At 55.8% G+C, this 27,275-nt stretch overlaps 3 protein-coding genes across 15 annotated transcripts; 2 read left to right on the top strand and 1 right to left on the bottom strand.

The window, feature by feature from the left end:
• Positions 1 to 977: 977 nt before the first annotated feature.
• Positions 978 to 9,888, top strand: ATXN7L2 (ataxin 7 like 2). Of its 8 annotated transcripts, none has more exons than XR_004276093.1 (11): positions 978 to 1,140; positions 3,102 to 3,167; positions 3,541 to 3,645; positions 4,061 to 4,271; positions 4,552 to 4,862; positions 5,442 to 5,524; positions 5,891 to 6,141; positions 6,919 to 7,117; positions 7,261 to 7,382; positions 7,871 to 8,833; positions 9,644 to 9,888. XR_004276093.1 is itself a non-coding variant. In XM_032301856.1 (11 exons), the coding sequence occupies exons 1-11, from the start codon at positions 1,014 to 1,016 to the stop codon at positions 9,656 to 9,658; spliced, it is 2,286 nt and encodes a 761-aa protein (XP_032157747.1). In that variant the 5' UTR covers positions 978 to 1,013; the 3' UTR covers positions 9,659 to 9,888. The 8 variants fall into 8 exon arrangements, 5 of the variants coding, with proteins under 5 accessions (XP_032157747.1, XP_032157749.1, XP_032157746.1 ...); XR_004276092.1 differs by having other exon boundaries at positions 8,985 to 9,888; XR_004276091.1 differs by having other exon boundaries at positions 7,871 to 9,049.
• A 1,258-nt stretch (positions 9,889 to 11,146) lies between these two features.
• LOC116567052 (cytochrome b561 domain-containing protein 1) lies at positions 11,147 to 16,845 on the top strand. 4 transcript variants are annotated; one of them, XM_032301859.1, is made up of 3 exons: positions 11,147 to 11,394; positions 11,936 to 11,973; positions 12,535 to 16,845. In XM_032301859.1, the coding sequence occupies exons 1-3, from the start codon at positions 11,247 to 11,249 to the stop codon at positions 13,084 to 13,086; spliced, it is 738 nt and encodes a 245-aa protein (XP_032157750.1). In that variant the 5' UTR covers positions 11,147 to 11,246; the 3' UTR covers positions 13,087 to 16,845. The 4 variants fall into 4 exon arrangements, with proteins under 4 accessions (XP_032157750.1, XP_032157751.1, XP_032157753.1 ...); XM_032301860.1 differs by having other exon boundaries at positions 11,148 to 11,394; positions 12,583 to 16,845; XM_032301862.1 differs by lacking the exon at positions 11,147 to 11,394 and adding an exon at positions 11,658 to 11,750 and having other exon boundaries at positions 12,583 to 16,845.
• Positions 16,846 to 20,494: 3,649 nt separating this feature from the next.
• On the bottom strand, positions 20,495 to 26,131 carry AMIGO1 (adhesion molecule with Ig like domain 1). Of its 3 annotated transcripts, XM_032302534.1 has the most exons (3): positions 25,769 to 25,855; positions 25,541 to 25,649; positions 20,495 to 25,287 (listed from the first exon to the last, which is right to left on the bottom strand). In XM_032302534.1, exon 3 carries the CDS (start codon positions 25,220 to 25,222, stop codon positions 23,741 to 23,743), a length of 1,482 nt encoding a protein of 493 aa, XP_032158425.1. In that variant the 5' UTR covers positions 25,223 to 25,287; positions 25,541 to 25,649; positions 25,769 to 25,855; the 3' UTR covers positions 20,495 to 23,740. The 3 variants fall into 3 exon arrangements, with proteins under 3 accessions (XP_032158425.1, XP_032158427.1, XP_032158426.1); XM_032302536.1 differs by lacking the exon at positions 25,541 to 25,649 and having other exon boundaries at positions 25,769 to 26,131; XM_032302535.1 differs by lacking the exon at positions 25,541 to 25,649 and having other exon boundaries at positions 25,704 to 25,787.
• Between the last annotated feature and the right edge of the window lie 1,144 nt (positions 26,132 to 27,275).

The following is a 27,275-nucleotide window of genomic DNA, read 5'->3' as shown; positions in this document are numbered from 1 at the left end:
AAGAAATGTTATCAGCTGAGAAGAAGAAAGAGGATGATTAAGGTATTTTCCAGGCCTTAGCAAAGAAAATGACAGATCTGATGAGAAATCTCCCTATGCTGAGGCTCTGGTAGCAGCCCTTCCAGCAGAGAAAATATTCATTAGAAAAAGAAGCCAAAGTGATGGATGGAGTCAGGGTCCAGCCAGGGTTTGGGAAGAGGCGGTACAGGGTATTGATCGCAGTTCTCAGGAGGAGAGAAGGATCAGCAGAGATGCTGCAAACACCAGCAGCCCGGGGGCCACCCCAGTTCCGGGGCTGGCTCTGGCTCGGAGATAGCCTTCTGTCATCCTGACAGGTGATCTTGATCAGCTCATCTACGTCCTCCCAAACCCAGACAACGCCACTCCAACCCTCTACCCTGTATCAGGGCACCGTGGGTTTCCCACAGAAGAGGCACAACACAGGAGCCGAGGACCCTCCCCCACTCCAACCCTTGTGTCCTTCAGCACATCCTACAGACTCCCTCCCCTTGCCCTTCTGATTCACAGCGCCCACCTCCCTGCACCTACCCTATTCGATCTACAGGGGAGCGAAGTCGCTTCTTGACCGCCAGCCCGGGAAGGGGCGCCAGCCAGCTGGCGAAGGCACGGCTTAGAGGGGCGTCTTGGGCAGAGAGAGGTTTGGGGCGGGGGTGTGTATGCAGTGAGCTTGGGAGGGCGGGCTGGTAGCACAAAGAATGTGTGCACAAGGGTCAGGAGACGAGGTCCTGGGGCTTTGGTCTCTTCGCCCTCCGCAGTTGTGCATTTTGGAGGGGTTCTTGCAGCAAGCTCCGTAGGCAACAGCAACCCCGCCAAGACTACACTTCCCAGAAAGCTATGCGAGAGGGAGAGTGAGGGGAAGCCAACCTGTGCTGCGCTTGCGCAAAGAGTGAGCTGGAAAGGTGGGAGGGAGAGGGGAGGCGTGCCCGCGGCGGGGCTAGGGGGAGGGGGCCGCGCGGCGGAGGCGCCGGGGCGGGCGCGCGTCCGCGGCGGTGATGGCGGTGCGTGAACGCGCGGCGGCAGCAATGGCCGCTCTGGAGCGGCGGGTGCCGAGTCTCGATGACTTCGCGGGACAGAGCTGGAGCTCGTGGGTGGAACGGGCCGACCTGCCCGCGGCCGACGGTGAGTGAAGCTCCCGTAGAGTCCGGGGACCCCAGCACTGTCTCCCCTCCCCCTCTCCGGGCCCCCGCCAGCAGAGGGGAGCTGCCGACGGGAGCCGCCGTCCGGCTCCCCGGCCCCCCAAACAAAGGACCCGCCGGGTCCTAGTGCCCGCCTGCTCCGTCACCTTCGCGCCTCCGGGTCCTAGTGCCGGCTCACCGCCCGCAGCCCACCCTGCCCACCTCTGCCTCTGCCGGTGCCCAGTACCTGCCCCGACATCTGTTTGCCTTTACCTTTCTCTTCGCCTGCTGTCCTCTAGCTCCCGCCCCTCCTGCACCTGCCTAGGGCTTTCCCCGTCCGCAACAGTCCTCTCCACGTGTTTCCCACGCACCCCACTTCTGTGCCCCCCTCCCAACCCCCCTTGTTCCTTTGCCTTCTGCCCCACACCTCCTGCTCCTTTTCGGCGTTTGCCTGCGGGTTGCAGTACCACTGGACCCCCGCCCCCTCCGCATTAGTTCGCCTGTCCATCCATCTATCCATCCTCCCTTCCTCCCTCCTTCCCTCCTTTCCGTCCATCCTTCCCTCTGTGCCTCAACCCTCAGTCCTTTCCCGGGCCTCCTGCCTGCCTCTTGGCTCTCTCCCCGACCCCCACCTTCTCTAGGCCCCTGAGTGCCTTTGGTAAGCGGGCTGACATCTCCTTTTGCTGATCTTTGTCTCCTGGGCCCCAGGGGGCACCTGGCCTCATAGCCTTTGGGATGACAGCAGGCATCACAGCCCTGAAGAAGTTTGCAAGTGAGAAGAGATGGAGGAGGAGACCGCATGGAGCGGTCTCTGATGACACTTGTTCTCCTCTGAGACGGCTGACTCCCAGCTCAGTTCTGCCCATTAGTGCATTTTAATGGACTTAAGAGTGGGAGCTGCCCCTTGTCTCTTGCATGCCTGACCCACTACCCCTCATATCTGGAGATTATGTAAGACTGTCAGCGATCTTCTCATCCTAGAAAGGGGCAAATCTGTCAGTAGGTGTTAGAAGCACATCTAAGTGGATGCCCAGGCCACCCTCGGGCTGTCCCATGCGGGGTGGGCAAGGATGGGGCCATTGTCAGGGTCTGGGTGCTTTGAGAACCGGAAATGGAATCAGACGGGTTTGGTGACTCAGAATTGATTTTTTTTTTTTTCCAAGGGACAGGGAGGGGGCATAGAGGAGGGAGGGGAGAGGAGTAAAGTAGGGGGATGGGGGCAAGAGCTGCTTTGCACAGCTAAGATGTTTTTGTCATCAACCCAGAAACTGAGGTATAAGGGTAACCCTTGCCCAAAGTCCTCTAAAGAGGAGAGGGGCTTGCATAGCTGACCAAATGGACTTTGAAGATGCCAGAGGACCCCCTGAGATGGCAGTTTCTCTGCTCTGTGACCATCCTGTCAATGCAGGACCTGAGAAGCTGGGTGTAACTTTGTCAGTATCACAGTAACCCAGGTGGAAGAAAGTCACATTCGTGGGGATTGGGACCTGGGAGATATCTGTTTGGTGTGGCACAGAGTAGCAGGAAGGACCGTATGATTTTGGTGTGGCACAGAGTAGCAGGAAGGACCATATGAGAAATCTCATATGGTCTCATATTCTTCTCATGAAGAAGGGACTTCAAGATTTATAGCAAAATATGTCAAAGATTGTTTCCCATTTAAATGGGGAAGTGGCCCAGAAAAGAGATCATACTGACTCACAATCACCCAGCTACTCAGCAGTGGAACCCTTGGAGTGAAGGGTTCATAAGAAAGGTGGCAGGGGCTCATCTCATTCCAGAGGTAGCAGCTGAAAGAAGAACGGGCACTTAAGAATGACCCACTGAAAGGCTCTCCAAGGGGTCCTGAGCACCAGGAGCTTATTAGAGAGTATGGGCTTCCTACTGTTTGGCTGCCAGTGCTGGTTGGGTACGAGACGGGGTTTCTAGTGGGGATGGCCCTTCTAAGCTGTGTTTCTCCTCCAGGGGCTGAGCTGGAGGAGAGTAACAAAAACATTAAGAAGTTGGATGCCATGACCCTCATTAAAGAAGGTGGGAGTTGACACACATTAGGTCTGGGGCCTAGAGTAGACAGAACTACCTTCCTCTCTTCCAACATATCCCAGGAGGTGGCTGCTTGAAGCAGCAGGTCTGGGGATCCTCGCTTTGCTAGGTCTGAGTCAGCCCATTCCCCTGCCTCCTGTGACCTGTTGTGGGAGATCTTAATCATAGGTGATTGGGCTCATTCACCTGACAGCCTATGTTCTTAGGTTGAGCTCTAGAAGCTGAGGGCATGCAGCATAAAGCCTGTCATGTCAGCTGGGGAGGGGAAAGTGTCTTCTGGGAGTTGGGGGGAGTGCTGTCTGATCTTACAGGGAAACCCTGGGATCCCCAGCCCCAGTGATAAGGGCTTCTGTCATTGCAGACATGTCCATCTTCGGGCACTGCCCTGCCCATGACGACTTCTATTTGGTTGTGTGTAACCACTGCAGCCAAGTGGTGAAGCCTCAAGCTTTCCAGAAGCACTGCGGTGAGGGGAGCCCTAGGGAGGAGATAGAGGGGATAGGGAAAGGTAGAATGTGGAACTCTGAGGACAGGGTCAGTTGGGAGGTCATGTGGGTCATGGAGGGGGAGGCCTTGGGGATCAGAAGGTCCTGGGGGTGGCTTCAGATGATTGTGGCCTGTCAGAGTGATTGTTTGAGCAAAATTCTAGGAGAATATTGGGGAAGAATTAGGGGAAGAGTGGAAAGGTTCAGGAAGCCGAGTCCTAGAATTTTGAGTCTTGGAAGGGTCAGATTCAAGTGGGAAGATGGCAAATTTAAAATCTCAGGCTTAGGCAATTGCAGATTTTGGTATCATGAGTCTGTGAGCAGGGTTAGGAGGTTGGGGAAGGAAGCACTTGATACTACTCACCCTCGATTACTCTCTCCACCTCCTGGTGACAGAAAGAAGACATGGGCCCCTCAGCAAGCTTTACGCCCGGGCCCCACCCCCACCTCCAGCCCCTGCCAGCTCTCAGAAATGCCATGTAGTGAATGGGCAGGGCCCAGCTTGTAGGGCCCCGGGTTCCACCAAAACCTCCTCCAGGGAGAAGGGCCAGGGGTCCCGGAGCCGTGGCCACCCGCCTCCTGAGAAGACACAGAAGGACAACCTCTGGTAAGGAGAGGCTGGAGACTCCCTGAGACCAGCCTTGACCCTGACCCTAGTCCAGGGAGGGGTTAACATGAACGGAGACAGCTGTGGGGCAGTGAGCACTGCTCACAGCAGGAGGCAGCCACTCTCTCTCTGCAGCTCCCTTCCGTGTACTCCAAGGAATATGGGGTCCCCTGTCCCCATGTTCTGCACCCCTGCTGGAGCCCACCCAAGTTTCAGGGCTGGGAAGGAGATGGCTCTGGGCTAGAGTCCAGGGCCCAAGCTCAGCCCCCCTACCCCCCAGCCCACACCCTCTCTCCATGTGTAGCCTTTTCGTGCCTGTGGTGAATCTGGAGAAGATGTCCAGTCTCCCGAAGCCCGATGGACATGGAATCAGGGTGGCCCCGCCCTCTGCTTTCCTCAGCCAGCCTGGTGGCCTCACCAAGGACTCCCCTGGGAAAAACCCCATGGCACCCCCTTCTAAAGAACCTCCGGGGAGAGAGAGCATCGAGATGACCCCCAGCGAGGGCCCCAGTCACCGGGCTGAAGGCAGCCCCCCTGAAAAGGAGCCTGGTGGGGCCAGGCTGCCCCCCAAAACCCATCGGAAGATGGCCCGTGAGTAGTCATGGTCTTGGGAGTCAGGAAGGTAGAGTGGGGGACCCCTTTGGACTGCTTTGTCCTTGGGCCTATTGGAGAGGGTCAGGAAGGAGTGGGCCTGGCCATCTCTGGTTACCACTTGACGTGGGCATACACTTGCTTTCTAGGAAGCTTCTCTCCAGCTCAGGTCTCCTGACCAAGGCTAAGAGAGCTTATGCCCAAGCAGGGGAAGGTGTTCTTCCTTACCCTGGGCCATTGACCTTTATCTCTCCTCTCACCTAGATCCAGGGCACCAGACCGCTCCCACAGCTGGTTTCCCTGGCATCCCAGATGCCTGTGGCTGCTTTTGTTGTTTGATCTGCATTGCCCTGTTTTGGCCTTGGAGTCACCAAAAGGAGCGCCTGGGCTGGGAATGGGGGCGGGGATGGTTCTTGTGCCCAGCAGAGAGTTTCTCTCTGATGCCCAGAGGAATTTCTCTGGAAGGCTACAGTCTGGACTTGAGGGCTAGAGGTTCTTCTGTCTTAGGCCCAGCTCTTCCCAGGCCTTCCGTGGGCCTCCTGGAAATGGCCTTGAGGTTCATGGGAATTTTCCCCACAGGGAAGGAGTGCGACCTCAACAGGCAGTGTGGGGTAATAAACCCAGAGACCAAAAAGATCTGTACACGCCTGCTGACCTGCAAGGTAATCTCCGCCCCGCTGCACAGAGTGAGGGAGGACAGCACAGACATGGGCCCTGGGCAAGGAGAGAAACTGCAGTGTTATCCAAGATTCAGCTCAGGGGCGAGGGGTGGAGGTGAAGCCCAAGTAAGGCAAGGGGGAGAGGAGGCTGCCCCCAGTGGGGCCAGGCTGGAGGCAGTAGGCAGACTGCCCCACTCCAAAGGAAGATTCTGGGCCTATGGCGGCTGGGAGTGAAACAAAGACACACAAGTACCCCTACAAACATACTCAAACCCCCTCTCTCTGCTTGCCTAGGCTTGCACACACTGCTGCCCCTCACTCCTGCTCAGCTCACATGCCCTCCCCACCCTTCACCCTGCTCTGTTCTAGATCCACTCGGTGCACCAGCGCCGGGAGGTCCAGGGCCGAGCCAAGGACTTTGACGTGCTAGTGGCAGAGCTGAAGGCCAATTCCCGCAAAGGGGAATCTCCCAAAGAGAAGAGCCCAGGGCGCAAGGAGCCCACTCTTGAGCGCCCCTCCCAGGAGCCCCCCTCCTCAGTCCAGGTTGTGGCAGCGGCCGCCCCCAGCAGCACCTTCTCTGCTCGCGCCAAGCAGACCTACCCATTCTGTGCACTGCCCAGGTACGTCCAGGTCTAGTCCCCCACCTGGGGACACTTGGTCCCAAGCCATCAGGGACTTTGGGAGACAGGCCCAGGGAGTCGCACTCCACCCCAAGTTGGGGAGCTAGCTGGGGCCCCTGTTAGCTGTGCAGAAGCAGGGGACTCCCCGCTCCTACCCCAGCATGCCGAGGTACCTCAGCCTCTGTAGGGGCCTGGTTCCAGGGCCTGGGATAAAAACCTGTACCTGGGGAACTGAAAGGGTCAGGGTCCTGGGTGAGGCAGTCCTACTGTGTGTTCATTCACTGGCCCCTTCATGTGCAGAGGTTGCGCCAGAGCCCAGGGAGAACCCACCTTGCCAAAGGAGACACACACACATCTCTGCCCATAACACAAGGGGCAGACCCGAAACAGGCTCAGCTCCCAGAAAGGCTGACAGGAATACGTGATGCGAGAGGGGGGTTGAGAGAATTGACGGGGCTGACCAGAGCTGGGTGCAGTTAAGCTCAGAAGATGTTCTGGAGGAGGCGAATCTGGAGCAGATTCCCTACCGCCCCAGGAGGCAGGGCCTGGGAAGCAAAGGGGCTGGGGAGAGGATCCCTTGGGAGCTGTGGCCCCGACCTTTCTGGCTCTCATTCTTGTGAGCTCTGTTGTTCTCTCCCTTCCCCGTCCTCCTTTCTCTTTATCTCATTGCCCAGCAGGGTGTCTGCCCTGGCTTTTTTGAGCTTGGCGGGTTCAGGGACACCCCCACCCTGACCCACTCCCGTCTCATCGCCCTCACGTCCCCTTTGGCCCTTCCAGGTCCCGGGCCTCCTCTGAGAGTGAGTTGGATGATGAAGGCCCCTGTGGTGGTGATGGGGACCCAGGCCTGTTCCCCTTTCCCCTGCCCCGGGGTGGGGCCCAGGCCTCCAGCGAGGAGAGTGAGGAGGAGGGGACATCTGACGACCTCCACCTCCCCCCTGACTGCCATTATGCAACCCGGCCCCCGCGGCCACAGGCGGTAAGGACCTGGGGCTGGGACCTGGGGTGGGGGGTGGCCCAGCCCTCCCGGCCCACAGCTTGGGGAGGAGGTCAGATCCTTTGCGCAAGTGCGCTCCCTGCCTCCCAGGCCCCGCTAACCTTGGCCCCTCCTTCTGCCTCTAGTTCTGCACCTTTGGGAGCCGGCTGGTGAGTCCAGGATGCTACGTGTTTAGCCGCCGGCTGGACCGGTTCTGCTCAGCACTGAGCTCCATGCTGGAACGGCACCTTAGCTCACACATGTGGAAGTGAGTCTTTTGGGCCTGGAATTGCCCTCCTTAGACCCCGGGCCCCGGACATCCATGGGCTTCAGAAGCCCTCATTCTTCTCACTTACCTGTAGATGCGGTTCGGCTGTTCGGGCGAGACCCCAGATAGAATGAAGAGGAGGTGAGGGAACTTGACAGCCTGTGGCTGGGCCGAGGCAGGGCAAGAATGGGGGGTGTGGGAGTGAAGTCTGACTCTTATCTGTCACTTCCAGTACCTTTTGGGTAACTAGGGATAGGGGTGCCCAAACTGAAATTTGAAATAAGGTTCTTAATGGGTCCCTATACTAGTTCACAGCTGTCTACCCCTGTGCTTTCTTCCTAAGCCTCAGTTCCAGCATCTCCCAGCAGATGGCAGCAAGGCTGGGGCTCTGTGGGCCATTTCTAGGTGGGGCAGAGAGCCGGGTGGAGGTTGGTGGGGAGGTCCTCTTGCTTGCTTGGCGTCACAGCAGAGCTCTCTTTTTGCTGCAGGAAGATCCCACCCGCGGCTGAGCCTCCGTCCCACCTTGTCAGCTCCCCACTGTCTGCTCCCCTGAGCCCGTCCTCTACAGGCAGCTGTCCCCGCCTTCCAGGCCTGCCCCCCAGACCTGCCTGCCCAGCCTCCACACCCCCTGCCAAGGACAGCCTGGTCCCCAGCTACCCTGCAGGCTCCCCCAGTGTGGCCGCGGCCTGCAGCCAGGCAGAATGCATGGGGGGGGCCCAGGCCATCACCTCACCACTGCCCGCCAACACGCCATCCCCATCCTTCAGCAAACTCCCGCCTTCGAAGGCCAGCAAGTCGTCCAAAGGCAAGGACGGGGTCGAGGTGGAGGCCCCTTCTCGAAAGCGAAAGTTATCCCCCGGCCCCACCACCTTCAAACGGACCTGCATCCTGGAGCCCTCTGGAAAAGGCAAACCCTCTGGCTGCCGGGGCCTCTCGGCCAAGACTAAAACAGCCCTGGGCATGGGGCTCAATGGGACGGTGGGGCCAAGAGTGAAGCGGGCAGGGCCTCTGGACTGTCGGGGCTCCCTTCATCAACCCCCGACACCCGTCAAGGCTTCTCAGCTGGACAGCCGGGGAGCATCCGGACACCCAGCCAAGGCCCTGCCCACCAACTGCCTCTCTGAGGAGGAGGTAGCCAAGAAGCGGAAAAACCTGGCCACTTACTGCCGGCCGGTGAAGGCCAAGCACTGCCAGGCCGGCGCCCGTGCCGATGCGACCTGCTCCGTGCGCCGCAAGAAGCCGGGTCCTGCCATGGCCTTTGAGGAGAAGTGTTCTACACTGAAGGTACCAGCCCAGCTCTCTGGAGAGCATGGGCAGGGAGAGATCAGGATGGACCAGGGTAGAGCACACAGTGGGAACCCGGCACAGAGAAGGTGCTAAGTGTTTGTGCAGGGAAGGGATTCTGAAAGGGGAAGTTGAGAGAGTTCCGGGGCCGTCTCCTGTAGGGAGAGGTAGGTCAGCTCTTTAAAAGGTGACCCAGCTTTTGCTTGATGGGCCTTCCCCCATCTGTCTCTCCCTTGAGCTGCCTGTCCCCTGCCCCCACACCTCCTTCTGTTTTAACAAAAGGGCCACTTTCTGATCTGGCTGTGGCCTTCACACCAGGAACTGGAGCCACCCGTGTCCCCCAAAGGAAAGGAAGCTGGACTTCATGAACTCTGATGGGAAAGGTTTGGGCAGTGGGGTTGAGCGTGGGTCTCTAAGCAGTGGCCTGATATGCTGGGTGGCAGAGTGGGTGGGCTGGTCTTGTTCATGGGTTCTGCCTCTGGGCCTCAGGGCCTAGAAGGCCAGGGATGTCACCTGAGGTCCTTGTAAGCATATGTGCCGCTTCCAGGATTTCATGCGCCAGGCAAGTCCTCCAGGGTTTCTGGGAAAGCCAGCAGCCGGTTTATGCGCCTCTTCTGACGGGAGCCCTGGAGTAGCACACTCTGGGCTGTCCATAGGAGGGCAGGAGGGGCTTGCCCGTGGCGAGAAATTGGGTGCCCTCCTGGTGTAGGCACAGGCCAGATGCATACCCACTCCTCTGGCACCCTTATGAGAGTAGTGAGTTGGACCATGCCCCCATGTGTGCGCGCATGTGTGCATGGACATTCTCAGGCTGTCCCTGATCCACTGGCCTTCATTTTCCCCCTCGTCCATCATTGGGCAGCAGCCTAGCCAGGAAGAAAGCAAGCTTTAGCTCTCATGGTCCACACAGTTCACTGGGAAGCAGGACTGGTAGGTCCCCAGCCTGACCGCGTCTCTTGCCTCTTGTCTTCCTGCAGTCGAAAGCCCATTAACAAGAAAGTGCCTGCCCACCACGATGGAGCCGCCAGCACCTCCTCCCCTCCAGATCCGGGCCCCAGGCTGCTGCCGCTTTTTATAACTTTATATTATTTTTTTTAAGAAAAAAAAACTCTTTAAAATACCTCAAGACTGTCTCCCTGTTCTGTTGCTGCTAAGAAAATGTAAAAACAGAAACAGAGAAAAGGAAGGAAAAAGATGTAATAAAATGAGTGTCATTGCTGTCCCCATCCGCACCCCAGGAGGTGGAGATGATAGGCAGCCAGACTCCAGCTCCTGGCGCTTGCCTGCAGAAGTCTCTTATGCTCCTATATTTTTGTCTAAACGGTGTGGGAATGGCCAGGGTTTGTGTCATGGGGGAGTCTTCTCTCCAGAGAGGATGCTGAGGCATATGGCTTGGAGCAAGAAGGGCTCACCGGAATCTTGATCCCAGAGATGACTCCTGTCCCGCTGGGAAGGGAAACAACAGGGGCAAGGGAGCCACTCCTCGGGGCTCTCCTTTCAGGTCTTTGCCCTGAGGGCCTGTGGGAGTCGTCCTGGGCCCTTTTCCAGTCTTCCAGCACTGCCGGGCCTCCATCATAGTCTCTGAACTATTGCTTCAGTCTCTTCAGCTGTTCCTGCCCTTGCCGTCTCTCCCTAGCAGCCTCATTTTCTCAACCACTGGGGGAGCTTGAATTAAGTTGGTAACTGCTCTAACGATGTCTGTGACTTCGGTGGGACAGGCTCTTTTGGTCCCTGGCCCCTGGTCCCTGTGGGTTTGCCCTTCAGGAAAGGGTAGAGTCTCTCCCAGGTAGGCCTCCTTAAGCTGAACTACACCTTTTTGGAGGCAGGAAGGGGAAAGGTATGATCACTTAGGAAACTTATGGTGTGGGAGGCAGCAGGAATGTGGGAGGTCCTGGTCCCTCAGGATCACCTGGCTTCCCAGGGCTGAGCACATGGTGTGGAGGTGGGAAGGGCTGGGAGTGCCCTAGTTCTTCCATGTATGTCACTGGAGGCTAGTGTGCCAACAGGGGTGACACAGTTGTACCCCCCTCCTTTGGTCCTCAAACCTGAACTCACCAGGCATGGGCAATATTTTCTGGCTTGGTCCTTACCTTCCAGTGCCCTTGCTTTTAGGCAGGGAGGACTCTTAACTCCCTTAACAAGCCAGAAGAAGGGAGGGCAGGAGGGCGTGGGCAAGCTGAGAAATTCATTGTTTCTGGAAGACAGTTCAAAGCACTGGTTTCACACTTTTGGTTCATCGTGCGAAGTTTGTGATTGGGGTATGGGTGGAATTAGTTGCCATAAGTGTAATTTCCACAGGCTACTTGAGACGTAAGCCCTGGTGGACAGAAAGGTACAAACAGGTTGACAGAAGAAACCCGGCTGGCCACCTGCAGTCTGGTCCCCTTCTGCCCCCGCCCCACGGCTCTCCAGGGCGGACGCGCTTTCCCCCCAGCCTCCAGAGGGCGCTGTGGGCAAGGCCGCCGTAGTGTCGGCGGCGGCCGGGGGAGGGGCCTCTCCCGCAGCAGCGGCCGCCTCCGCGATCTCAAACCCGGAAGACGCGCTCCAGCCGCTGGGAGTGTGCGCCGGCCCGGCCCGGCTATGCAGCCCCTGGAGGCAGGTCTGCTTCCCGCTCCGGCGAGGGAGCCGAGACTGACCCTTTGGCTGCGGACAGGCAGTGGAATCTTGGCGCACCTGGTGGCTTTGGGTTTCACCATCTTCCTGACTGTGTTGTCCCGGCCGGGAACCAGTGAGTGTGCAAGGCGGGGCGGGGCCAGGGAAAGGGGCGGAGCCGGGATGCTAAGGGAGCGTAGCTGGGAGCGCTCCGAGACCCGGAGTGAGGACCCCCGCAGTGGAGGGGCGACCTGTGGAGGGGTAGTAAGGGCCCCGGGAAGTGGGTCCTGGAAGGGTGGGGCTTTGGGCGCGGGGGTCGGAAGGTCGACACACTCAGTTGAACTCACCACTACAACAGAAGCGGAGCCCCTCGTGGAGGATGCAAGTAAAGGAGGCCAAGGTCCACCCTAGGACTGGGCTGACAGCTGCGAGCTGCCGAGCTGAGCTGCCGAGCTGCCAAACTGCCGGATGGGGAAGCCAGGCCAGACTGGTGTATGTTTTCCCCCTTGGTTGCTCACCGTAAGCCCGATTGGCTGCTCCACTTTGCGCGGAGTTCCTCATTCGGGCTGGAAATAGTGCACTGACCTGTCCCCTGTAGCCGGATTGTTTGGGTTCCAGCCAGCCACAGGGGCAGAAACATGGTGCCCAGCCGTCAGTCTGTTCTCTTTGATTCTTAGGTCTTTTCTCCTGGCACCCTGTATTCATGGCCTTGGCGGTGAGTTTGAGTTTCTTTTCTGCAGCTGATTTGTTTGGAAATGCCCCGTAGGGAAGCATCAGGCTTTCAGAGGCTCAGCCTTTTTCTAAGGCTCAGAGAGGTGGGGGAAAGAGCGAGGGTTCCATCGTCCCCTGCAGCTCGGTTGAGAGATATGGAAGGCTGGGCTGTAGTTAATGTCAGGTGGTTGAGGGGTGTTGGGAGGGTATGGAAGATGAGTCTTTCTCTCCTAGGGTCTGAAAGGAGGAAGTAGTAGTAGTGTTGTGCAATCACCCCTCCTTCCCAACTCCCTTACCCCTTACCCCCCACTCGCAAAATTAAGGAGGCAGTTTAACATTTGCTGTAGATTTGCTTAACATTGGTAAAGAAATAGGGAGTCATTGGTTGTGGAGGTTGGCATGCCGGTCAGCCTGAATGATAAGACTTCCACTCAAGTGTTGATTCCCACTTGTGCCCAGAAATGCTGACCTGCGAGGCAGGAGGTCGGGGGCGGGGGTGGAGTTCTTTAGCCATCACCCTTTGTCATCCTTGTTTGGATGTATGAGAGCACCTCCTTTTCCTTAGGCCTCCACGCTGGGCCTGAGGCTCACTGGCCCTCTCCTGTGTTCACAGTTCTGCCTCTGCATGGCTGAGGCCATCCTACTCTTCTCGCCTGAACACTCCCTGTTCTTCTTCTGCTCCCGCAAGGCCCGGATCCGGCTCCACTGGGCAGGGCAGACCCTGGCCATCCTCTGTGCAGCCCTGGGCCTGGGCTTCATCATCTTCAGCAGGACCCGCAGTGAGCTGCCCCACCTGGTGTCCTGGCACAGCTGGGTAGGGGCTCTGACACTGCTGGCCACTAGTGGTCAGGCACTGTGTGGGTTCTGCCTCCTCTGTCCTCGAGCAGCCAGGGTCTCAAGAGTGGCTCGCCTCAAGCTCTACCATCTGACATGTGGACTGGTAGTCTATCTGCTGGCTACAGTAACGGTGCTCCTGGGCATGTACTCAGTGTGGTTCCAGGCCCAGATCAAAGGCACAGCCTGGTACCTGTGCCTGGCCCTGCCCCTCTATCCGGCCCTGGTGATCATGCACCAGATCTCCAGCTCCTACTTGCCAAAGAAGAAAATGGAAATGTGAGTTCCTCTGAACTCTGAATGTAGGTGGGACACTTGTCTTGGACCTAAATGTTCCCTTTTATGACCTTTAGGGGATTCATTTCAGAAGTAGTAGGGGTTTTATACTTCTTAACTGGGCCAGCAGCTGCAGAAACCCAAAGTGCTATTTCTGATGATGACTCAGTGGGTCAAAGTGGGGAAGTATACTGGGTGCCAGTGGAAGGTGGTGGGCAGGGCCGGGGGAGGCTTGATCCTGAAGCCTCCATTCGTGATTGGAGACAGAAGTTTTGGGTGGTGGTGGTGAGGGTGTTCACAGTCATTTCTTGCCTGTGTGTCTGATAGAGAATTGGGTTCCAGTAACTTATGAATGACAACACTGGTTTTGGCGGGGGTGGGGGTCTTCGAGAAAGCAGTTTGGAGGGAGACCATGAGTTATGGTTCTTGTAGAGTCTGTTGGGCAACCTTAGGCAAGTCACACATCTCGGGACCAGTTTCTGCATCTGTGTCATGGGTGAGTGTTTCTAAACAGTCTCCAACATTCAGTGTCTGTCAGGTTGATGCCACAGAAACACACTCCCCTCTCTGGATGGCTAAGCAGACTCAGGATGTCATTCCTAAATTCATTATCCCGTTATCCCTTTGGAGGGACAGGTCTGCCCCCGTGGCCTTCCAGGAATCTGCTGATTGGGCTCCTGGACTAGGGCACAGGGGGTCAGGCACTGTGGAGAGAAGAGTCCTGGACGAGGCTCTCTTGAACTCCCAAGACAGTTAAAAGCACTGAAGTCACTTTAAAGCTTTTGTAGGAGCAGAAGGGCATTGGCTTCAGCAAGCCTCTGGCTCCTGGCTGGGCTTCTTAGCTCAGTTAAGAACACCCTTCAGCCCACCTCAGAATCTGGGCTTGAGGGCTGCAGGACATGGGTGAGTGCCTTTCCCTGCCAGGTGTTCTGAGTGGCACAGTTGTCCTGAACCTCTCATAGCCCTTCCTAGGGCTCAGGTTCATGCCCTAGCACATATCTTTGTGGAGGTATTCCAGAGTTTTTAGAACAAAATAAGAGTTAAGGAAGTGGGGTAGGGCTATTCTGATCTAGGAAAAACAAAGTCTCCCCGGTTCCCCTTCTCAACTAAGCTCTTCTCAGTTGCTGTCTCTTGCCAGCTCTTTGGCCCAGGAGGGGGCTGAGTGTGGTGCCAGTTGGCAAAAAGGGGCTGGGCCCTCTTCCCTGCAGAAACCCACTCCTTGTTCCAAACTGAAGGTAGTTCCCCAGGCTTTCCTCAGTGGTGAGCTGGGTGCCAGATTGGCTTAACTGTGGTCTGGCTTGCTTGGGGGTGGACCTCCATAGATCATGGCAAGGACTGTAGACAGCCACGCCAGGAAAGCTGGTGTTGAGGTGGATAGACAGCTCAGTGAGAGCTGCAGGAGGCCTGGGTGAAGGGACTGGAGCCCCAGTCCCGGGAGCAGGGCAGGAATTCCTAGATGGCAGTAATTTAGATGCCCTGGCTCTTCCTAAGATTGAAGACCTCCCTCCCTGAGTGGTTCAGAAGCAAGGAGGTTGGCATAGTTTAACAGTCTAGGAATGGGGACTGCAAGGGCAGAAGTCCTCTGAGCGGATCTCACTGGGTCAGATGGCGTCTCCCAGAAGCTCTCCAGACTTGGAGCATCTAAACTGAGGGTCTCTGCACCTTCAGAGGGTGATTATTCCTGTCTGCTTGCCTTCTCTCCCCTCTCAGACTACCCAGTGTGGTCTGAACTTGGAAGAGATGGTGCCCGGCATGGCATGAAGGACATTGTTATTGAGGGTTACTGCTCGGGGACTCGTTCTCCTCTCCCCCATCACAGCCAGTGCTGGGAGTCTCACTCTGTCTACAGCAGGGTGACAGAGTGGGGTGAGGTTCACCAGCTTCCGCGAGCCAGGCAGCCAGCGCCATAAAGCCTGAGCCTGCCTGAGGTGTCGCCTGCTCCCAGGTGGTGCGGGGGCTGCTGGGCAGGCGGGCGGGCGGGCTGACAGCCGGTAGTTTGCGTGGGCTGTGCCAGCTGATGTCTATTCCCAGCCCTCAGAGGAAGGGGGAAGTAATTTATATTCCGCAGGAGGAAGGGGCCCCAGCTGTCACCTCTCTGACCAGGAGGCCTGGAGGGCAGGGGCACAGGGCGGAGAGGAGGGCACAGGTGGTCTTCTGCAGAGCCTGTCTGACTGCAGTATGGGGAGTAGGTCACCAGGAGGAGCCCTTCTTCCTGGTCCGCCAGATTGTCAGGGGGACTTCCCTCCCCCTTCTGCATCTCTCCCTCCATCGCCACCTGCCCTCACATCCTGGGGCAGCAGCTGGACAACCATTAGACCTCAGTGCCAGGGCACTCTTCCTCCAGCTGGGAGCTGGGTGGCTGCCGGCTGCACACGCCTCCTCGTGTGCGTTTCCTCCTCCCATAGCCCTCCTCCCTCTGTTCTCCCCACCTCTCTGTATCTCCCCATCTGGGATGTTAGCTGGGCACCTCCACCATGAGGCAGAGGCCTTGGGGGGAGGAAGCAAATGGCTGCCCTTTTGCCCTTGTTCCCTGGCTAGGGAAAGCTGCTAGTAGTCAGCCTGTTTTGCCTTTAAAAACAAACAAACAAACAAAAAAAACAACCAACCAGGGTGCTCAAATTAAAAAAAAAAAAAATTGCATGTCATTTGCACAGATTTGCATATCAGGCTCACTAAGACTTGATTCCAAATATGATTATATTTCAAACTCAACCTTGAGGACATTAGAAATGTAGATGTTTTTTGTAACCAAATCCGAATGGTAACAGGATTACTGTTCTGGGTTCAGACGCCTCCCATCTCCCCCTACCACCAACCATGCCTTCCCTGGAGCACACCCTCCCCAACCCCCCACCTGCCTGGGGGAGTTTGTGTTGGATGATGGCTGGGCGCTGTGTCTGGGGAAGTCTTCCAGCCTCCCCTCGGCTGTTGAGCTGCATCAAAGGTGGGCTGCTGTCCCTTGCTGGCCTGTTCCTTCTCTCCCTACAGCCCCCCAGGGCACACTGCCCCTCCCGGTTCCTGACACCAGCCTGCCCCTTCTTTCTCATTGTCCCCACCCTTCCACCCCCATGCATGGCTGCTCTGGGTCTTGTTTTTCAAACCTCGCTGTGGGAGATCTAGGCATCCTCCCCGAGCCAGCTGGTTGCTGTGCCAAGGCCTGCTCAGAGTTAATAATAATCATTAGCTGCACAGTGCTGGGGCCTTTCAGCTCCAGAGCTTCAGGCATTTGCAGGCTGAGTCAGCCAGCCCTCACCTTACCCCTCCTCCTGGGCGGCTGGAGTGTAATGGAATGGGGAGAGCAGGGGGGCAGTTAGAGGGTCACTTCCTAGCCCTGGCTTGAGGCTTCTTTCCTCTGGGAGTGGGCCCCGAGCACCCCCTGAGTAAATTACTAAGGCCTTCTCACCTGACAAAGGCAGGTTTGGGGATCACAGTGTAGTCTCTGCTGAGAATGGCAGTGCTGGCCCTGATGCCCTAGTCTCAGCATTACTGGGGGCTTAGGGAACAGGGAGGCTTTTGGGTTAGGGCTCTGTTGCTCCCGTATCTGGTTGACATAAGAGCCTGTGGATCAGGCAGTGAAAAGCACAGCACTGACCTGGGAGCCAGGACTGGGTTTGCTGGGCTCCTAACAGCAGTGTGGCCACAGGTGAGCGGCTCACTGCTCCCCCTACCTCACAGGGGTGTTGTGAGGGTCAGCAGAGAATGCATGTTAACAGGCACTGGAAAGTCTAAAGCATTAAACAAATGGAAACAGATATGTTTCTAAGTATGTTCTTGTCCTTGACTCTCTCTTACTCGGCCTTGCCCTGGGTTTGATGCTTCTTTCAGGGAGGCGGTCAATGGTTACGGATACCAGGCCACGGGGACCCAAGTCTCAGGTTGTTTTTTGGTCGTCAAAAGGGAACACACACACATTTCCTCCTGCTAGGTGCAAGGTCCGCTGTCATGTACTCTGTGACCAAAGTTATGACCCTAGCAAAGCCAGCCCTAAGTGCTGCCTGCCTGGTGTTTTCAGGGCATGAGGCTGATTGTAAATTTGGAAGTCAGTGCACTTGTCCCCTCATCCAGCCTGAAGTTCTTAGAGCAGGTCCCATGTCTGTCTAGTCTCTCCTACCTAATTCTGCACTTCTGAAGGAAAAGCAGAGTGGAGCAGTCCAGGAAGGCAGAAGCAACGGTAATGGACACAACACTGCCCTCCCTCACTCTGGTTTCCCCTGTAGCCCCAGGCTGAGCAAGGCCAGCCTCAGGCCTTCATACCAGACACTGGAGATGCAGAGGTGTGACACGCAGCACCTAGCTTGGTCACAGGCTTCTCTTTCCCTGTTATAGGCTTGTGGGGGAGGATCCAGTCCTCTCCTCCTTAAAGGACTTTATAGGAATTAAAACACACATACACACCAGGAAGGCAGTTCTATTTAAATGTTAAATTAGGGGAAGAATACTTTCCATTCCATTTGTCTGAGAACTGCCCGCAGTCCGCCTGGGGTGCGCGCGGAGGCAGGAATCACAGGAATCACAGGCGTGCAGAGGCTGTGTATTGTGTATTCGGGTTTTTATCTTTTTTCTTTTTTTTCCTAACCTGGGATCTGGTAATGAGACACTAGTCAGGTGTTGTGGGCATAGCCCTGGCACGTCTCACCAGCACAGTCACAGAGAAGACCTAGGTGACGGTGCAGAACCACAGGGCCCCAGACTCGAGGGTGGTTTGAAGGAGACAGTTCCCAGCACGGGGCTAAGCTTAAAGCAGACCCAAAATACCTCCAGTAAGACAGCCTTCCCCCACTCATCCACCCGGAAGGCTTGGCTAGTCACCAACGTGCAGGGAATAAGAGCCCCAGTTTTTAATCTACCCATTATCGTCAGAATTTCCCAGATGATTTTTTAAATCTCCACTAAAAGCAGATTAAACAGCTACTTCAGGGCATTCTGTGGTACCAGAGGCCCCAGCTCTGTTTCATTGCGTACACATGAGGGGCCCCCAGCACCCCTCTCTTTAGAGCAGATTGTGAGTTATCTTCCCATGCTTTCTAAGGATGCCCAGGATGGAACTGGGCCTTTCTGGCTGGACCCCACCAAAAGCCAACTATGGCCAAGCGAGGAAGCAGTGGGAGGTGAGGGGAAAGCAGCACCAAGCTCTGTCCAGCTGTGGTGATCCTCACCCTGCGTGCATGTTTGTGCAAGACACACACATATGCATACACACACCCCTAACTTTGGTGCCAGTGACTCTCACCTTTATGTATGCCAGTGCCATAGGGTGCCTGGTAGGCTCCCTGCAGGGCTCTGTATCCTAGCTCACGGAGGAATGGTTCTCTTAGTCCACGGTTCCATGCCCTCTATGTTTCTGGGACAGTAACCGTGCTGATGGAGACTGCCTCAGGGCAGGTCTGTGTATCTTTACCACTTGGGATCTCCTACCCGATGGCATATTAGCCCAATGTGGCAGCTCCCTTAGTCTTCCTCTCTCAAGCCCCAGGAGAGGAAGCAAAGGCTCACTGTAGCAGACCAGAAAAGCCAACCTTCCTACTGCACAGGTCTGAGCCTTTTCTACAGTGTGGATGGGGAAAGTGGTTTCCTGCGAGACAAGGTCAGCTGTACAAGAACTACAATGGCAAAGGGAAGGAGGTGAGAGATCAAGAGGAAGGGAGACGAGGCTGGCCAGTGCAACTGAACTCTCAGGTTCTGTTCTACAAGGCAGCTGTCCTATTAGTCTCCCCCACTCCTCTGAAATGCCACCTATGAGGAGCTAAGAAGAGTGCCGCAAGATATGGCAGACAAAATTGCAATCTTGACCAGAACCTTTGGGAGTTTCTTGTGCCTTGGGGGTGGGGGCGCTGAGTTGCAGCCATGGACTTTGGCATGATGGTGCAAAGGAGCACCAAAACTTTTCAGGCTCAGAGACAGGGCTAGGCACAGGTCATGATGGGAGAACACCCAGGAGTCTTCCCAGACCTATTCTCTTCTTGGCCAATGTCAGCCACAGCAAAAACTTTAAAAAGATGAAAAATGCCATGTAAATGTAGACTATGGGGGTACTCTGGCATTGACATCTATCATTTCACTTGCCTGCCAAGGTTGATTTGTCTGATGTGGCTGGTGAGTGACTCCATCGCCTCATCACTTTGGTGGTTCTTCATGAAGAGAACAGGACAACTTTCCAAACAGAGGAGGGCTGCCCTTTGGGCAAGATTTTATCAATACAGGAAATTAGGTAATGATTCAAATTCTAGTTTTTAATTTGTTTTCCTTTTACCATTTCCTCTCCCCTCTTGGATTCTATCATGACAATCCCCTTCTAGAAGTACCAAGAGAATAGCCAAAGAATATGCATGTTCAGAGTTTAGTAGAATCTGGTCCAATTTCTGGTAGGCTATGTCTGTACCAAGAATGTGGGGATTCCATTTCTCTGTTCTATGCAATGCCTAGGACACATTAAACTGTCAATGAGTATTAATCTGCCCATTCAATTAATATGCTCTGAGCCAAACTAAGAGAGTTACTATTTACAGTATCAAAAAAAAAATACAGGTAATAATAAAAATACCAAAACTGAGCTGCTTTCCACTGACTTTTTTACTCCAGTGCAAGTGGTTTTCCGTAGCCCAGTCAGAAGGCTTCATCCAGACTTTTAAGAGAACTCTGTGGGGAGGCAGCCCTCCTCCCCAGGGATCCAGGAAGATTCCACTATCCACAGGCAGTAGCCCCAAGTGAAGGAATTTCTAAACTCTCTCTTGCTACAGCATCAGTGGCATTTCTTTTGAGAATCTATCGGGTCGGGAAACTATGGTCTGCCAGCCAAAACCAGCCACTGCTGGGATTTGTATGGTCTGTGGGCTAATAAAGTTTTTATATTTTTAAATGGTTGAAAAAACTCAAAAGTCACATGAAAATGATATGAAATTCAAATTTCAATGTGTGTAAATAAAGTTTTACTGGAATAGAGCCTCACTTATCAGTTCACGTAGCCATCCTGCTACCACGGCCCGACTGAGTAGCTCTACCAGAGAGCGTCTGGCCTGCAAAGCCTAACGTATTTACTGTCTGGCTCCTCACAGAAGAAAGTTCGTTGACCCTGGTCTGTTTTCATGCCCGGATGTGGATTCTACCCTTGCCTTTAGAACAGCATTTAAGGGGCACCTGGGTGGCTCAGTCATTAAGCGTCTGCCTTGGGCTCAGGTCATAGGTCCTGGGATGGAGCCCCACATGGGGCTCCCTGCTCAGTGTGAAGCCTGCTTCTCCCTCTCCCACTTCCCCTGCTTGTGTTCCCTCCCTCACTGTGTCTCTCTCTGTCAAATAAATAAAATGTTTTAAAAAATAGCATTTCAAAGTCCTCTCCTTAGGCCACACACTTAGGAGGCACAGTGAGCCCCACCCACACATAGGCTGAAAAGATAAATAAACCAGTCACAGACTGCCCAAACGGAGACTCAAGCCAGGTTTAATGATCATGGTCTAGTTTTCAGAGCCCAGAGGCTCCAAGGTTTGCCAGCCTGGGTGTACATAAGTGGGAGGGACGGGGTCCTGGACAAAGGGAGGCCTGCTTGCTTCACCAGCAGGGCAACAAGGAAGTACAGAGGTAAGAACACACAGAAAATGGGAATCAATCAGCTTTACTGTCCCCAGCTGGGCTGTACCCTCTCCTGGCTCCTTCCTAGGAGCCCCATAAATACAGGCAAAAGAAAAAAGATCACAAATAATCACACAGACAGATTGTAGAGCCCTGCCATATTCTGTCTCCAGGGACACCTGCTTCCTGGGAGATATGTCTGGTTTATGAGTTCAGGGTGGGGGGAAGGGAAGGAGATTTCTCAGCTTGTTCTTATGATCAGACCTGGAAGTTTCCTACACAAGGTTCTAGTGAGCTTATATATGCTGAGTACCTAATCCCCCAAGTAGAAAGCTACCTTTGGGTTCTAACGACTGAAACCACGGGAAGAGGCTAATCAGTTCAATGTCCTGGTGGGGCAGCCAGACACATCTACCAGTATTTCAAACAAGGGGCCGACCTAGTGGATACAGTAGGGAGACGCAGGGCCTCAGGGTCTTTTCTTATTCCCTAAGCTGGGTAGAACTTCTGAAGAAATTGGCCCTCCTAGTCCTCAGGAGCTCAAAATGCTCCAGAAGGCCAACTTCACTCGACATCTATTTTAAAGATTTTTAGAGCCCTAGGTGGTGCCCAGTGGGAAACTGCAGCATGGAGATGAGATTTCCCCCAGTGTCCTAATAAGTCTGAGGAGGGCAGCCAGGACCAAAGTCCTCAGAAGTCTCTGGAATATAACAAGATGACTTTTCCTTCATGCCCCTATCTTTCCAGGGCAGTTAAAGAAGGAAGAACAACTTACAGCTGCTTATTCCCCTATCGGTCTCCTTCTGGGGCCATCATCGACCTAGTTCTGCATTTATTTCTCATGTATATTGTCTTTAATCTGAGAAGGTTTCTGAAGGGTCTGAAGAACCAGCCAGCTCCTCAGCATCCCTCCTCCCCAGGTTGCCAGCCTGCGGTTCTCCTAACTCCAGCCTTCGTAGAGAACTTACTCAGTGCCACGGATGTGCGGGGAAAGCTTCAGGGAGTTCGGAAATTAAAAGTACAAGAGTTTGTATCTGGGGAGCCTGGCGTGGTCACTGTCTCTCCTACGGAGCAAGATAGCTGTGTGCATGAGGCTGGGCACATAGGTGGAACCCACTGTGACCGGGGTCTTTAGCGGGGACTGCAGAATCACTGTCCTGAGGGGAGTCAAGGCGCTAGTGTGCTTGCGCACTTGGAAGCATGCATACCCAGGAGCATGCAAGTACTTGAAGGAAATGCTGCATCTCTCTTGACAAACTAGGTTACTGAGAAAGGATGGACAGCAGTCTTGACATCCCAGGAACAGACAAGGAAGATGTTGAGTTCCAGTCCCCTTTCCCAATCTTAATAGGCAGCGGGAGTCAGGCCCTCCTAGCAAGCAGCCCTCACCCACAGATAGAGGACATACCCCTTAGAACCTAGAGAGCAGGTCTGAAAACCAGAAGATCTGGAGAACTTCCAACGGACAGGGAGCTTGGTTGGGAGAAGGGGAGACACTGAAAAAGACCAACGTCAGAGAACATTTTCACCTTTGCCCTGCTCATCCCTTTGCCAAAGCTCAGAGGACCAGTCTCCCTGGGCCTGCGGGATAGTCAAAGGGCACAGTCATTTCCATACCCAAAGTGTTCTGCAACCCTGGATGGAAGGGAATGTTGGGTCTGCTCTTAAGTTCCCCCGGCCTGACCACCAGCAACTGCACAGACCTTTGGCTGAAAGGGATGGCGGCGGCAGAACTTTCCTGTGGAAAGTTTAGTGCCAGTGTCTCTGTTAACAAGACTGCCTGGAACCTTGTGGAGTGGGGCAGAACTCTAAGCAGCACTTCAGCTTGCCCTTCTGGGGCAGAGACCATCCAATTCCACCCCCCTGGGTGATGAAATCCCATTCTTTGGCTTTGCAGCAGGATGAGATCTAAGAGAGGACCAAGCCTGCTTTCTCAACAGAGAGATCCATAACTGGTCCCCTCTATCCCCAGGACCAGTCTCACGCAGCTGCGAGCCAGACTCTCCAGGCTTCCTCCACTGGCAGAGCAGCATATTAGGGAAAACTCAATCCCACCTGAGCTTGCTAAGGAGACTGAGAGAAGAGATGGCATCAGGAAACCAGGTAGGCCCAGCTGAATGCTACGTAACAGAGGCTGGTTTACTCTCCTCCTCCTCCTTGGGTTGAAGTGGCCCCCCTTCCCAGGTCTGTGGCAGGCATGCATAAAATCTCTGCCTTCAGCAGCCCCCACCCTGGTCTAACACACAGGTGCTGGGAACCAAGTGCTAACCAAGGGTTTCACCAACAAGAGAATTAGCAAACCTGGAGTTTATGCCCCATCTACGGTTTTGTGCCAGCACCCATGCCGTGATACAGACCCCTCAGGTCAAGCTGTATCCCTCTGTGCCCCTGGTTCCAGGGCCTGGCACAGAGACCACGTCTCATGTTGTTGCCGTACCTAATAGGCAATAGGCCAGGCTCCCGCAAAGATCCGTCCGTCCAGGACTCATGGGGAAAGAGAGGCATTTGTGGGAAATCACAACAGCTTTGGGGAGCGTTACTGATTGAGGTCTCAGCCTTTTCCTGACTCATTTTTCCAAAGGTTTCCAATTTCCCCAGCTGCGAAGTGTGACTTCCTGGCCAAAGACACCCCAGCTCTTCCCAGTGTGGCTCCTGTGGAAGATCCGCCCCCCAACACACACAACATCACAGGTGTGGGTGGGCAGAGATAGAAAAAAAAAAATTTTCCCCCAGATGATTTTCTCTTAAGGAGCTAAGGATGACCTCGAAAAAGTTTAGGGAATCTGCTCTTCCCCCCACCCCTTCCTCATTCCCACCCAACTCAGACATGCTCCTCTTCCTCCACCGCACGGAGAATTCCCAGGGCTTGGGGGGTAAGGGTGTAGCACTTGCCTGAGGATTAGTATATCCCTATTTGGAAATCGTGGCAGCCACACCCTGGTTGAGGACTTGCCAGCTGTTGTACCCGTGACCAGTTCCCTGGAGGTCGGGGGGGAACCCACTCCCTTGGGCAGCCAGCCCGCTCTTCCATCCCCTCATATCCTTCAGGGGTGCGTTACCTCTCCTGGGGCAGAATCTCCCCACCAACCCATCCTGCTCACACCACAATGGGTGTATCAGAGAAGACCGAGCTGACCGACTCCGGATCCGACATCCTCCGCTGGCCCTTGCCGGTTGCCTCGGGCACTGGCAGGGTGTTGCCTGGCTTGAGCTTGCCGTTTTGGCCCTGCCCGGGACCAGCAGGCTCCAGGAAGGCCACCCGGCGGTCAAAACCATCATCCTTGTCCCCGCCAGCCATGGGATCGTGGTTGGGTGTGGTGCTAAGCATGGACGAGCTGAGGCTGTCTCCTTGATGGCTGGACGGTTTCTCGACACCCCGGCACCAGCATCGGCAAGGGGTAAGGTACAGGTATATGAGGACCAGGACCACACTGAGGATGCAGCCCACGAGGGTCGTATAGGCTGTGTTGAGGGTGTCATGGTGGCCGTGCAAGGTGAAATTGTACACTTTCAACTCCACAGACAGGGTCTCGTTGAAAGCCTCCCCCATGGCGTAGCAGGTATACACACCCGCATCCTCAACCCGTACCTGCTGGAAATGCAGACTGCCGTCCTCAGACACCGTCACCGTGCCGTTGGCCACCTCATCGAGCACCCGTTCGTTGCTAGGCGTCACCCACACCTTGGTCATCCCCTGCTGCTTGGTGTCACACTTGATGGTCAAGGTGTCCCCCAGGTGGGCCTCCCAGGCACGCTCCTTGTACTCGCTGCAGTTGAGGAAGCTCAGGTTGAAGACGTTGTGCAGCTTCTTAGAGCTCATGCAGTACAGGTCCTCCTGGAAGTCCACCACGGAGCTCAGCTGCCGGTACTGCCAGTGGGAGAAGAGCTGGTAGAGCTCACAGTCGCAGTGCAGGGGGTTGTTATGTAGGTACAGCCCGTTCTTGATCCACGCAGGCAGCTTCTGCAGGTCGGGCAGCGGTAAGTTCTTCAGCTTGTTGGACGAGAGATCCAGGAGGGTGAGCTTGGGTAGCTTGGCTCCTTCCTTGACCAGTTCCAGGGGGAAGCGGGAGATCTGGTTCTGGCTCAGGTAGAGCTTCTGCAGCTGGGCCATGTCGTCGAAGGCGCAGCGGTCCACCGCCACGATGTGGTTGTTGTAGAGCAGAAGCACCTCTAGCGCCTGCAACTCACTGAACAGGAACTCGTCCAGTGTACGCAGCTGGTTGGAGGACAGGTCCAGGTAGCGCAAGTTGGGGACTGGGGAAAAGGCCTCGGAGGAGATGAAGTTCAGGTGGTTGTGGCTCAGCAGCAGGGACTGCAGGTGGATCAGGCGCGTAGGGGTCCACTCGGCCCGCAGGCGGCTCAGGTTGTTGTGGCTGAGGTCTAACAGTGCGGTGTAGCTGGGCAACGAGTGGGGCACATTGGGCAGCTGTTGCTTGGAGCAACTGAGGATGTTGCTGGCGCACAGGCAGGCGGCAGGGCAGCTAACCACCGGCCGGCCGGCCCTGGCCACCTCAAAGAGGAGCAGGAACAAGGACAGCAGCAGGAGCCAGAGGCCTCGAGGGTCGCGCTGGGGTTGCATAGTGTCACTGGGAAGGGCGAGGAAGGCCACTAGGAAGATCTGGGAGAGAGTCACCCGGGCATGTTCTGGTGGGATAAGGAAGGGGCACTTTCACTACAGGCTTGAGAGAACGGGAGGAGGGGTTTGGGGGTGACCAGGTTCTCTGCAGGGAAGGACTGACCATTCCTCCTCTCTGTCACACTCCCCCCGCCCCCCGCTCCGCCCCCACCCCTATGTTGGCCTAGAAGAGAAACGAAGAGAGATGCTGGGTAGTTTCCAAACGCGGTGCAAGCAGTGGGCTCAAAACACTGGGCAGAGGAGGGGAGCACAAGGGCCTACCGGGCTCGGGTCACAGGAGTGTAGGATGGGGGTATGCCCGGGATGTTAGAAGCTGCTGGTTTCACAGGGGCTGCACGGGCCGAGTTTGACGGCGGGGTCAGCAGCGCCTCTAGGGAGAAGCCGAGGGAAGGTCAACAGGGCACCCGCTGGGTAGGGCACCTACTGACAGGGTTGAGGGTTCCCGGGGCCTGTCGGGGCGAGCACCCCCTGGACCGCTGGTCACTGCACCTGCTCGGCAAGGACGTGTCTCAGCCCATGGCGGGTCCGGGAGCTCCGTCGCGGCCTCCCCCAAGCGGCGCCTCACCGGCCGGCCTGTCGCGGCGCCCGCCTTACGCAGGGGCCCGCGCCCGGCCACATCGCCTCCCGAGGACTTGCCGGGTTCCGCTCTGCTCCCCGTGCGCCGCTGCCTCGACCGCTGCACCTGCAAGAGCCCACCGACCACGGTCGCCGCCTCCGATTCCGCGGGTCCGGCGTGGAGCGGTGCGGGGAGCGGGAGGCGCCGCGATCCGAGCGGAGGGAGCGGCGTGGGGGCAGCGAGCACCGCGCGCGCGCCCGTCGCCGCCGCCGGAGCCTCGGGGCGCGTGCGCGCGGCGGGGGCGGGGCGCACGTGCGTGTGTTTGTGTCGGAGCCGGAGGGGCGGCCGCGCGCGGGCTGTCCTCTCTTGGAGGGAGTCGGGGGCCCGGACCTGGGGACCGAAAGCAGTAGGAGGGGATTCTGACCCCTAGGTCCCCTATTACTTCCTCCACCTTCTTGAATTCTTTCCACTCTCCCCCACCCTTCCACCTACCGAAAACGCTCCCAGGGAAACTAGGTCTAGCTGGAATGAATTCGCTGCAACTGACTCCGGGGCAAGAAGCGTCACATGTCTTCTAATCCTACGAATTAAAGCAATCTGGCTCAGCTCCCGCCTGTCAGTGTTGGCGGGAAATTCATTAGTCACGTTCTGAGGTTCTTCCACTTTTCTCTCTAGGGCTGTGAAGTCTCACAAATTTGGGGGAAGGATTTGGGGAAGAGCCTTGTTTTTGTGTTTGTTTCAGTCTTGATGTTCTTATTCCCCCATCCTTGGGGTACCACCGAAGGGTACATTTCCAAAGTCTGCAAGCCAGATGGGCAGGAGTGGAGGTAAGGGTGTGTGGTCTGGGGTGCATAGCCAGGCCCCAGGATCCCACTTGCCCAGACTTCCCATGGAGTGATCCCCACTGCAGTACACACACACACACACACACACACACACACAAACACACAGTGCAAGCCAGGGACAGGCTTCCACTTCTGGAAACTTGGAAATCTTACCCAGCCTGGGGAAAGTCATTCACCCCTTTGACCTGGCCACTTGCCCTCTTCTTGAATCAATCCCAGCTCCTTCCCCTCCCATTATGGAGCAATTCCAACATATTTTCTCTATTACCTAATCCTCAAGATAAAGCTGGGATGGGGTTGGTGAGTAAGAGGTTGGGGTGGTGGTCTTCTTTAACACCAAGAAGCTGTTTTTTTTGGGGGGGGTTGTGTGTGTTTTTTAAGATTTTATTTATTTATTTGACAGAGAGATCACAAATAGGCAGAGAGGCAGGCAGAGAGAGAGAGAGGAGGAAGCAGGCTCCCTGCTGAACAGATAGCCTGATGCTGGACTCCATTCCAGGACCCTGAGATCAAGACCTGAGCAGAAGGCAGAGGCTAAAACCACTGAGCCACCCAGAGGCCGCATTTTTGTTGTTGTTGTTTTTTAAGATTTTTT

Source organism: Mustela erminea, chromosome 10 (assembly GCF_009829155.1).
Source record: "Mustela erminea isolate mMusErm1 chromosome 10, mMusErm1.Pri, whole genome shotgun sequence".
Classification (NCBI taxonomy): Eukaryota; Metazoa; Chordata; class Mammalia; order Carnivora; family Mustelidae; genus Mustela; species Mustela erminea.
Note: the sequence above shows the minus strand (reverse complement) of the source record. Positions and strands in the feature narration are given on the sequence as shown.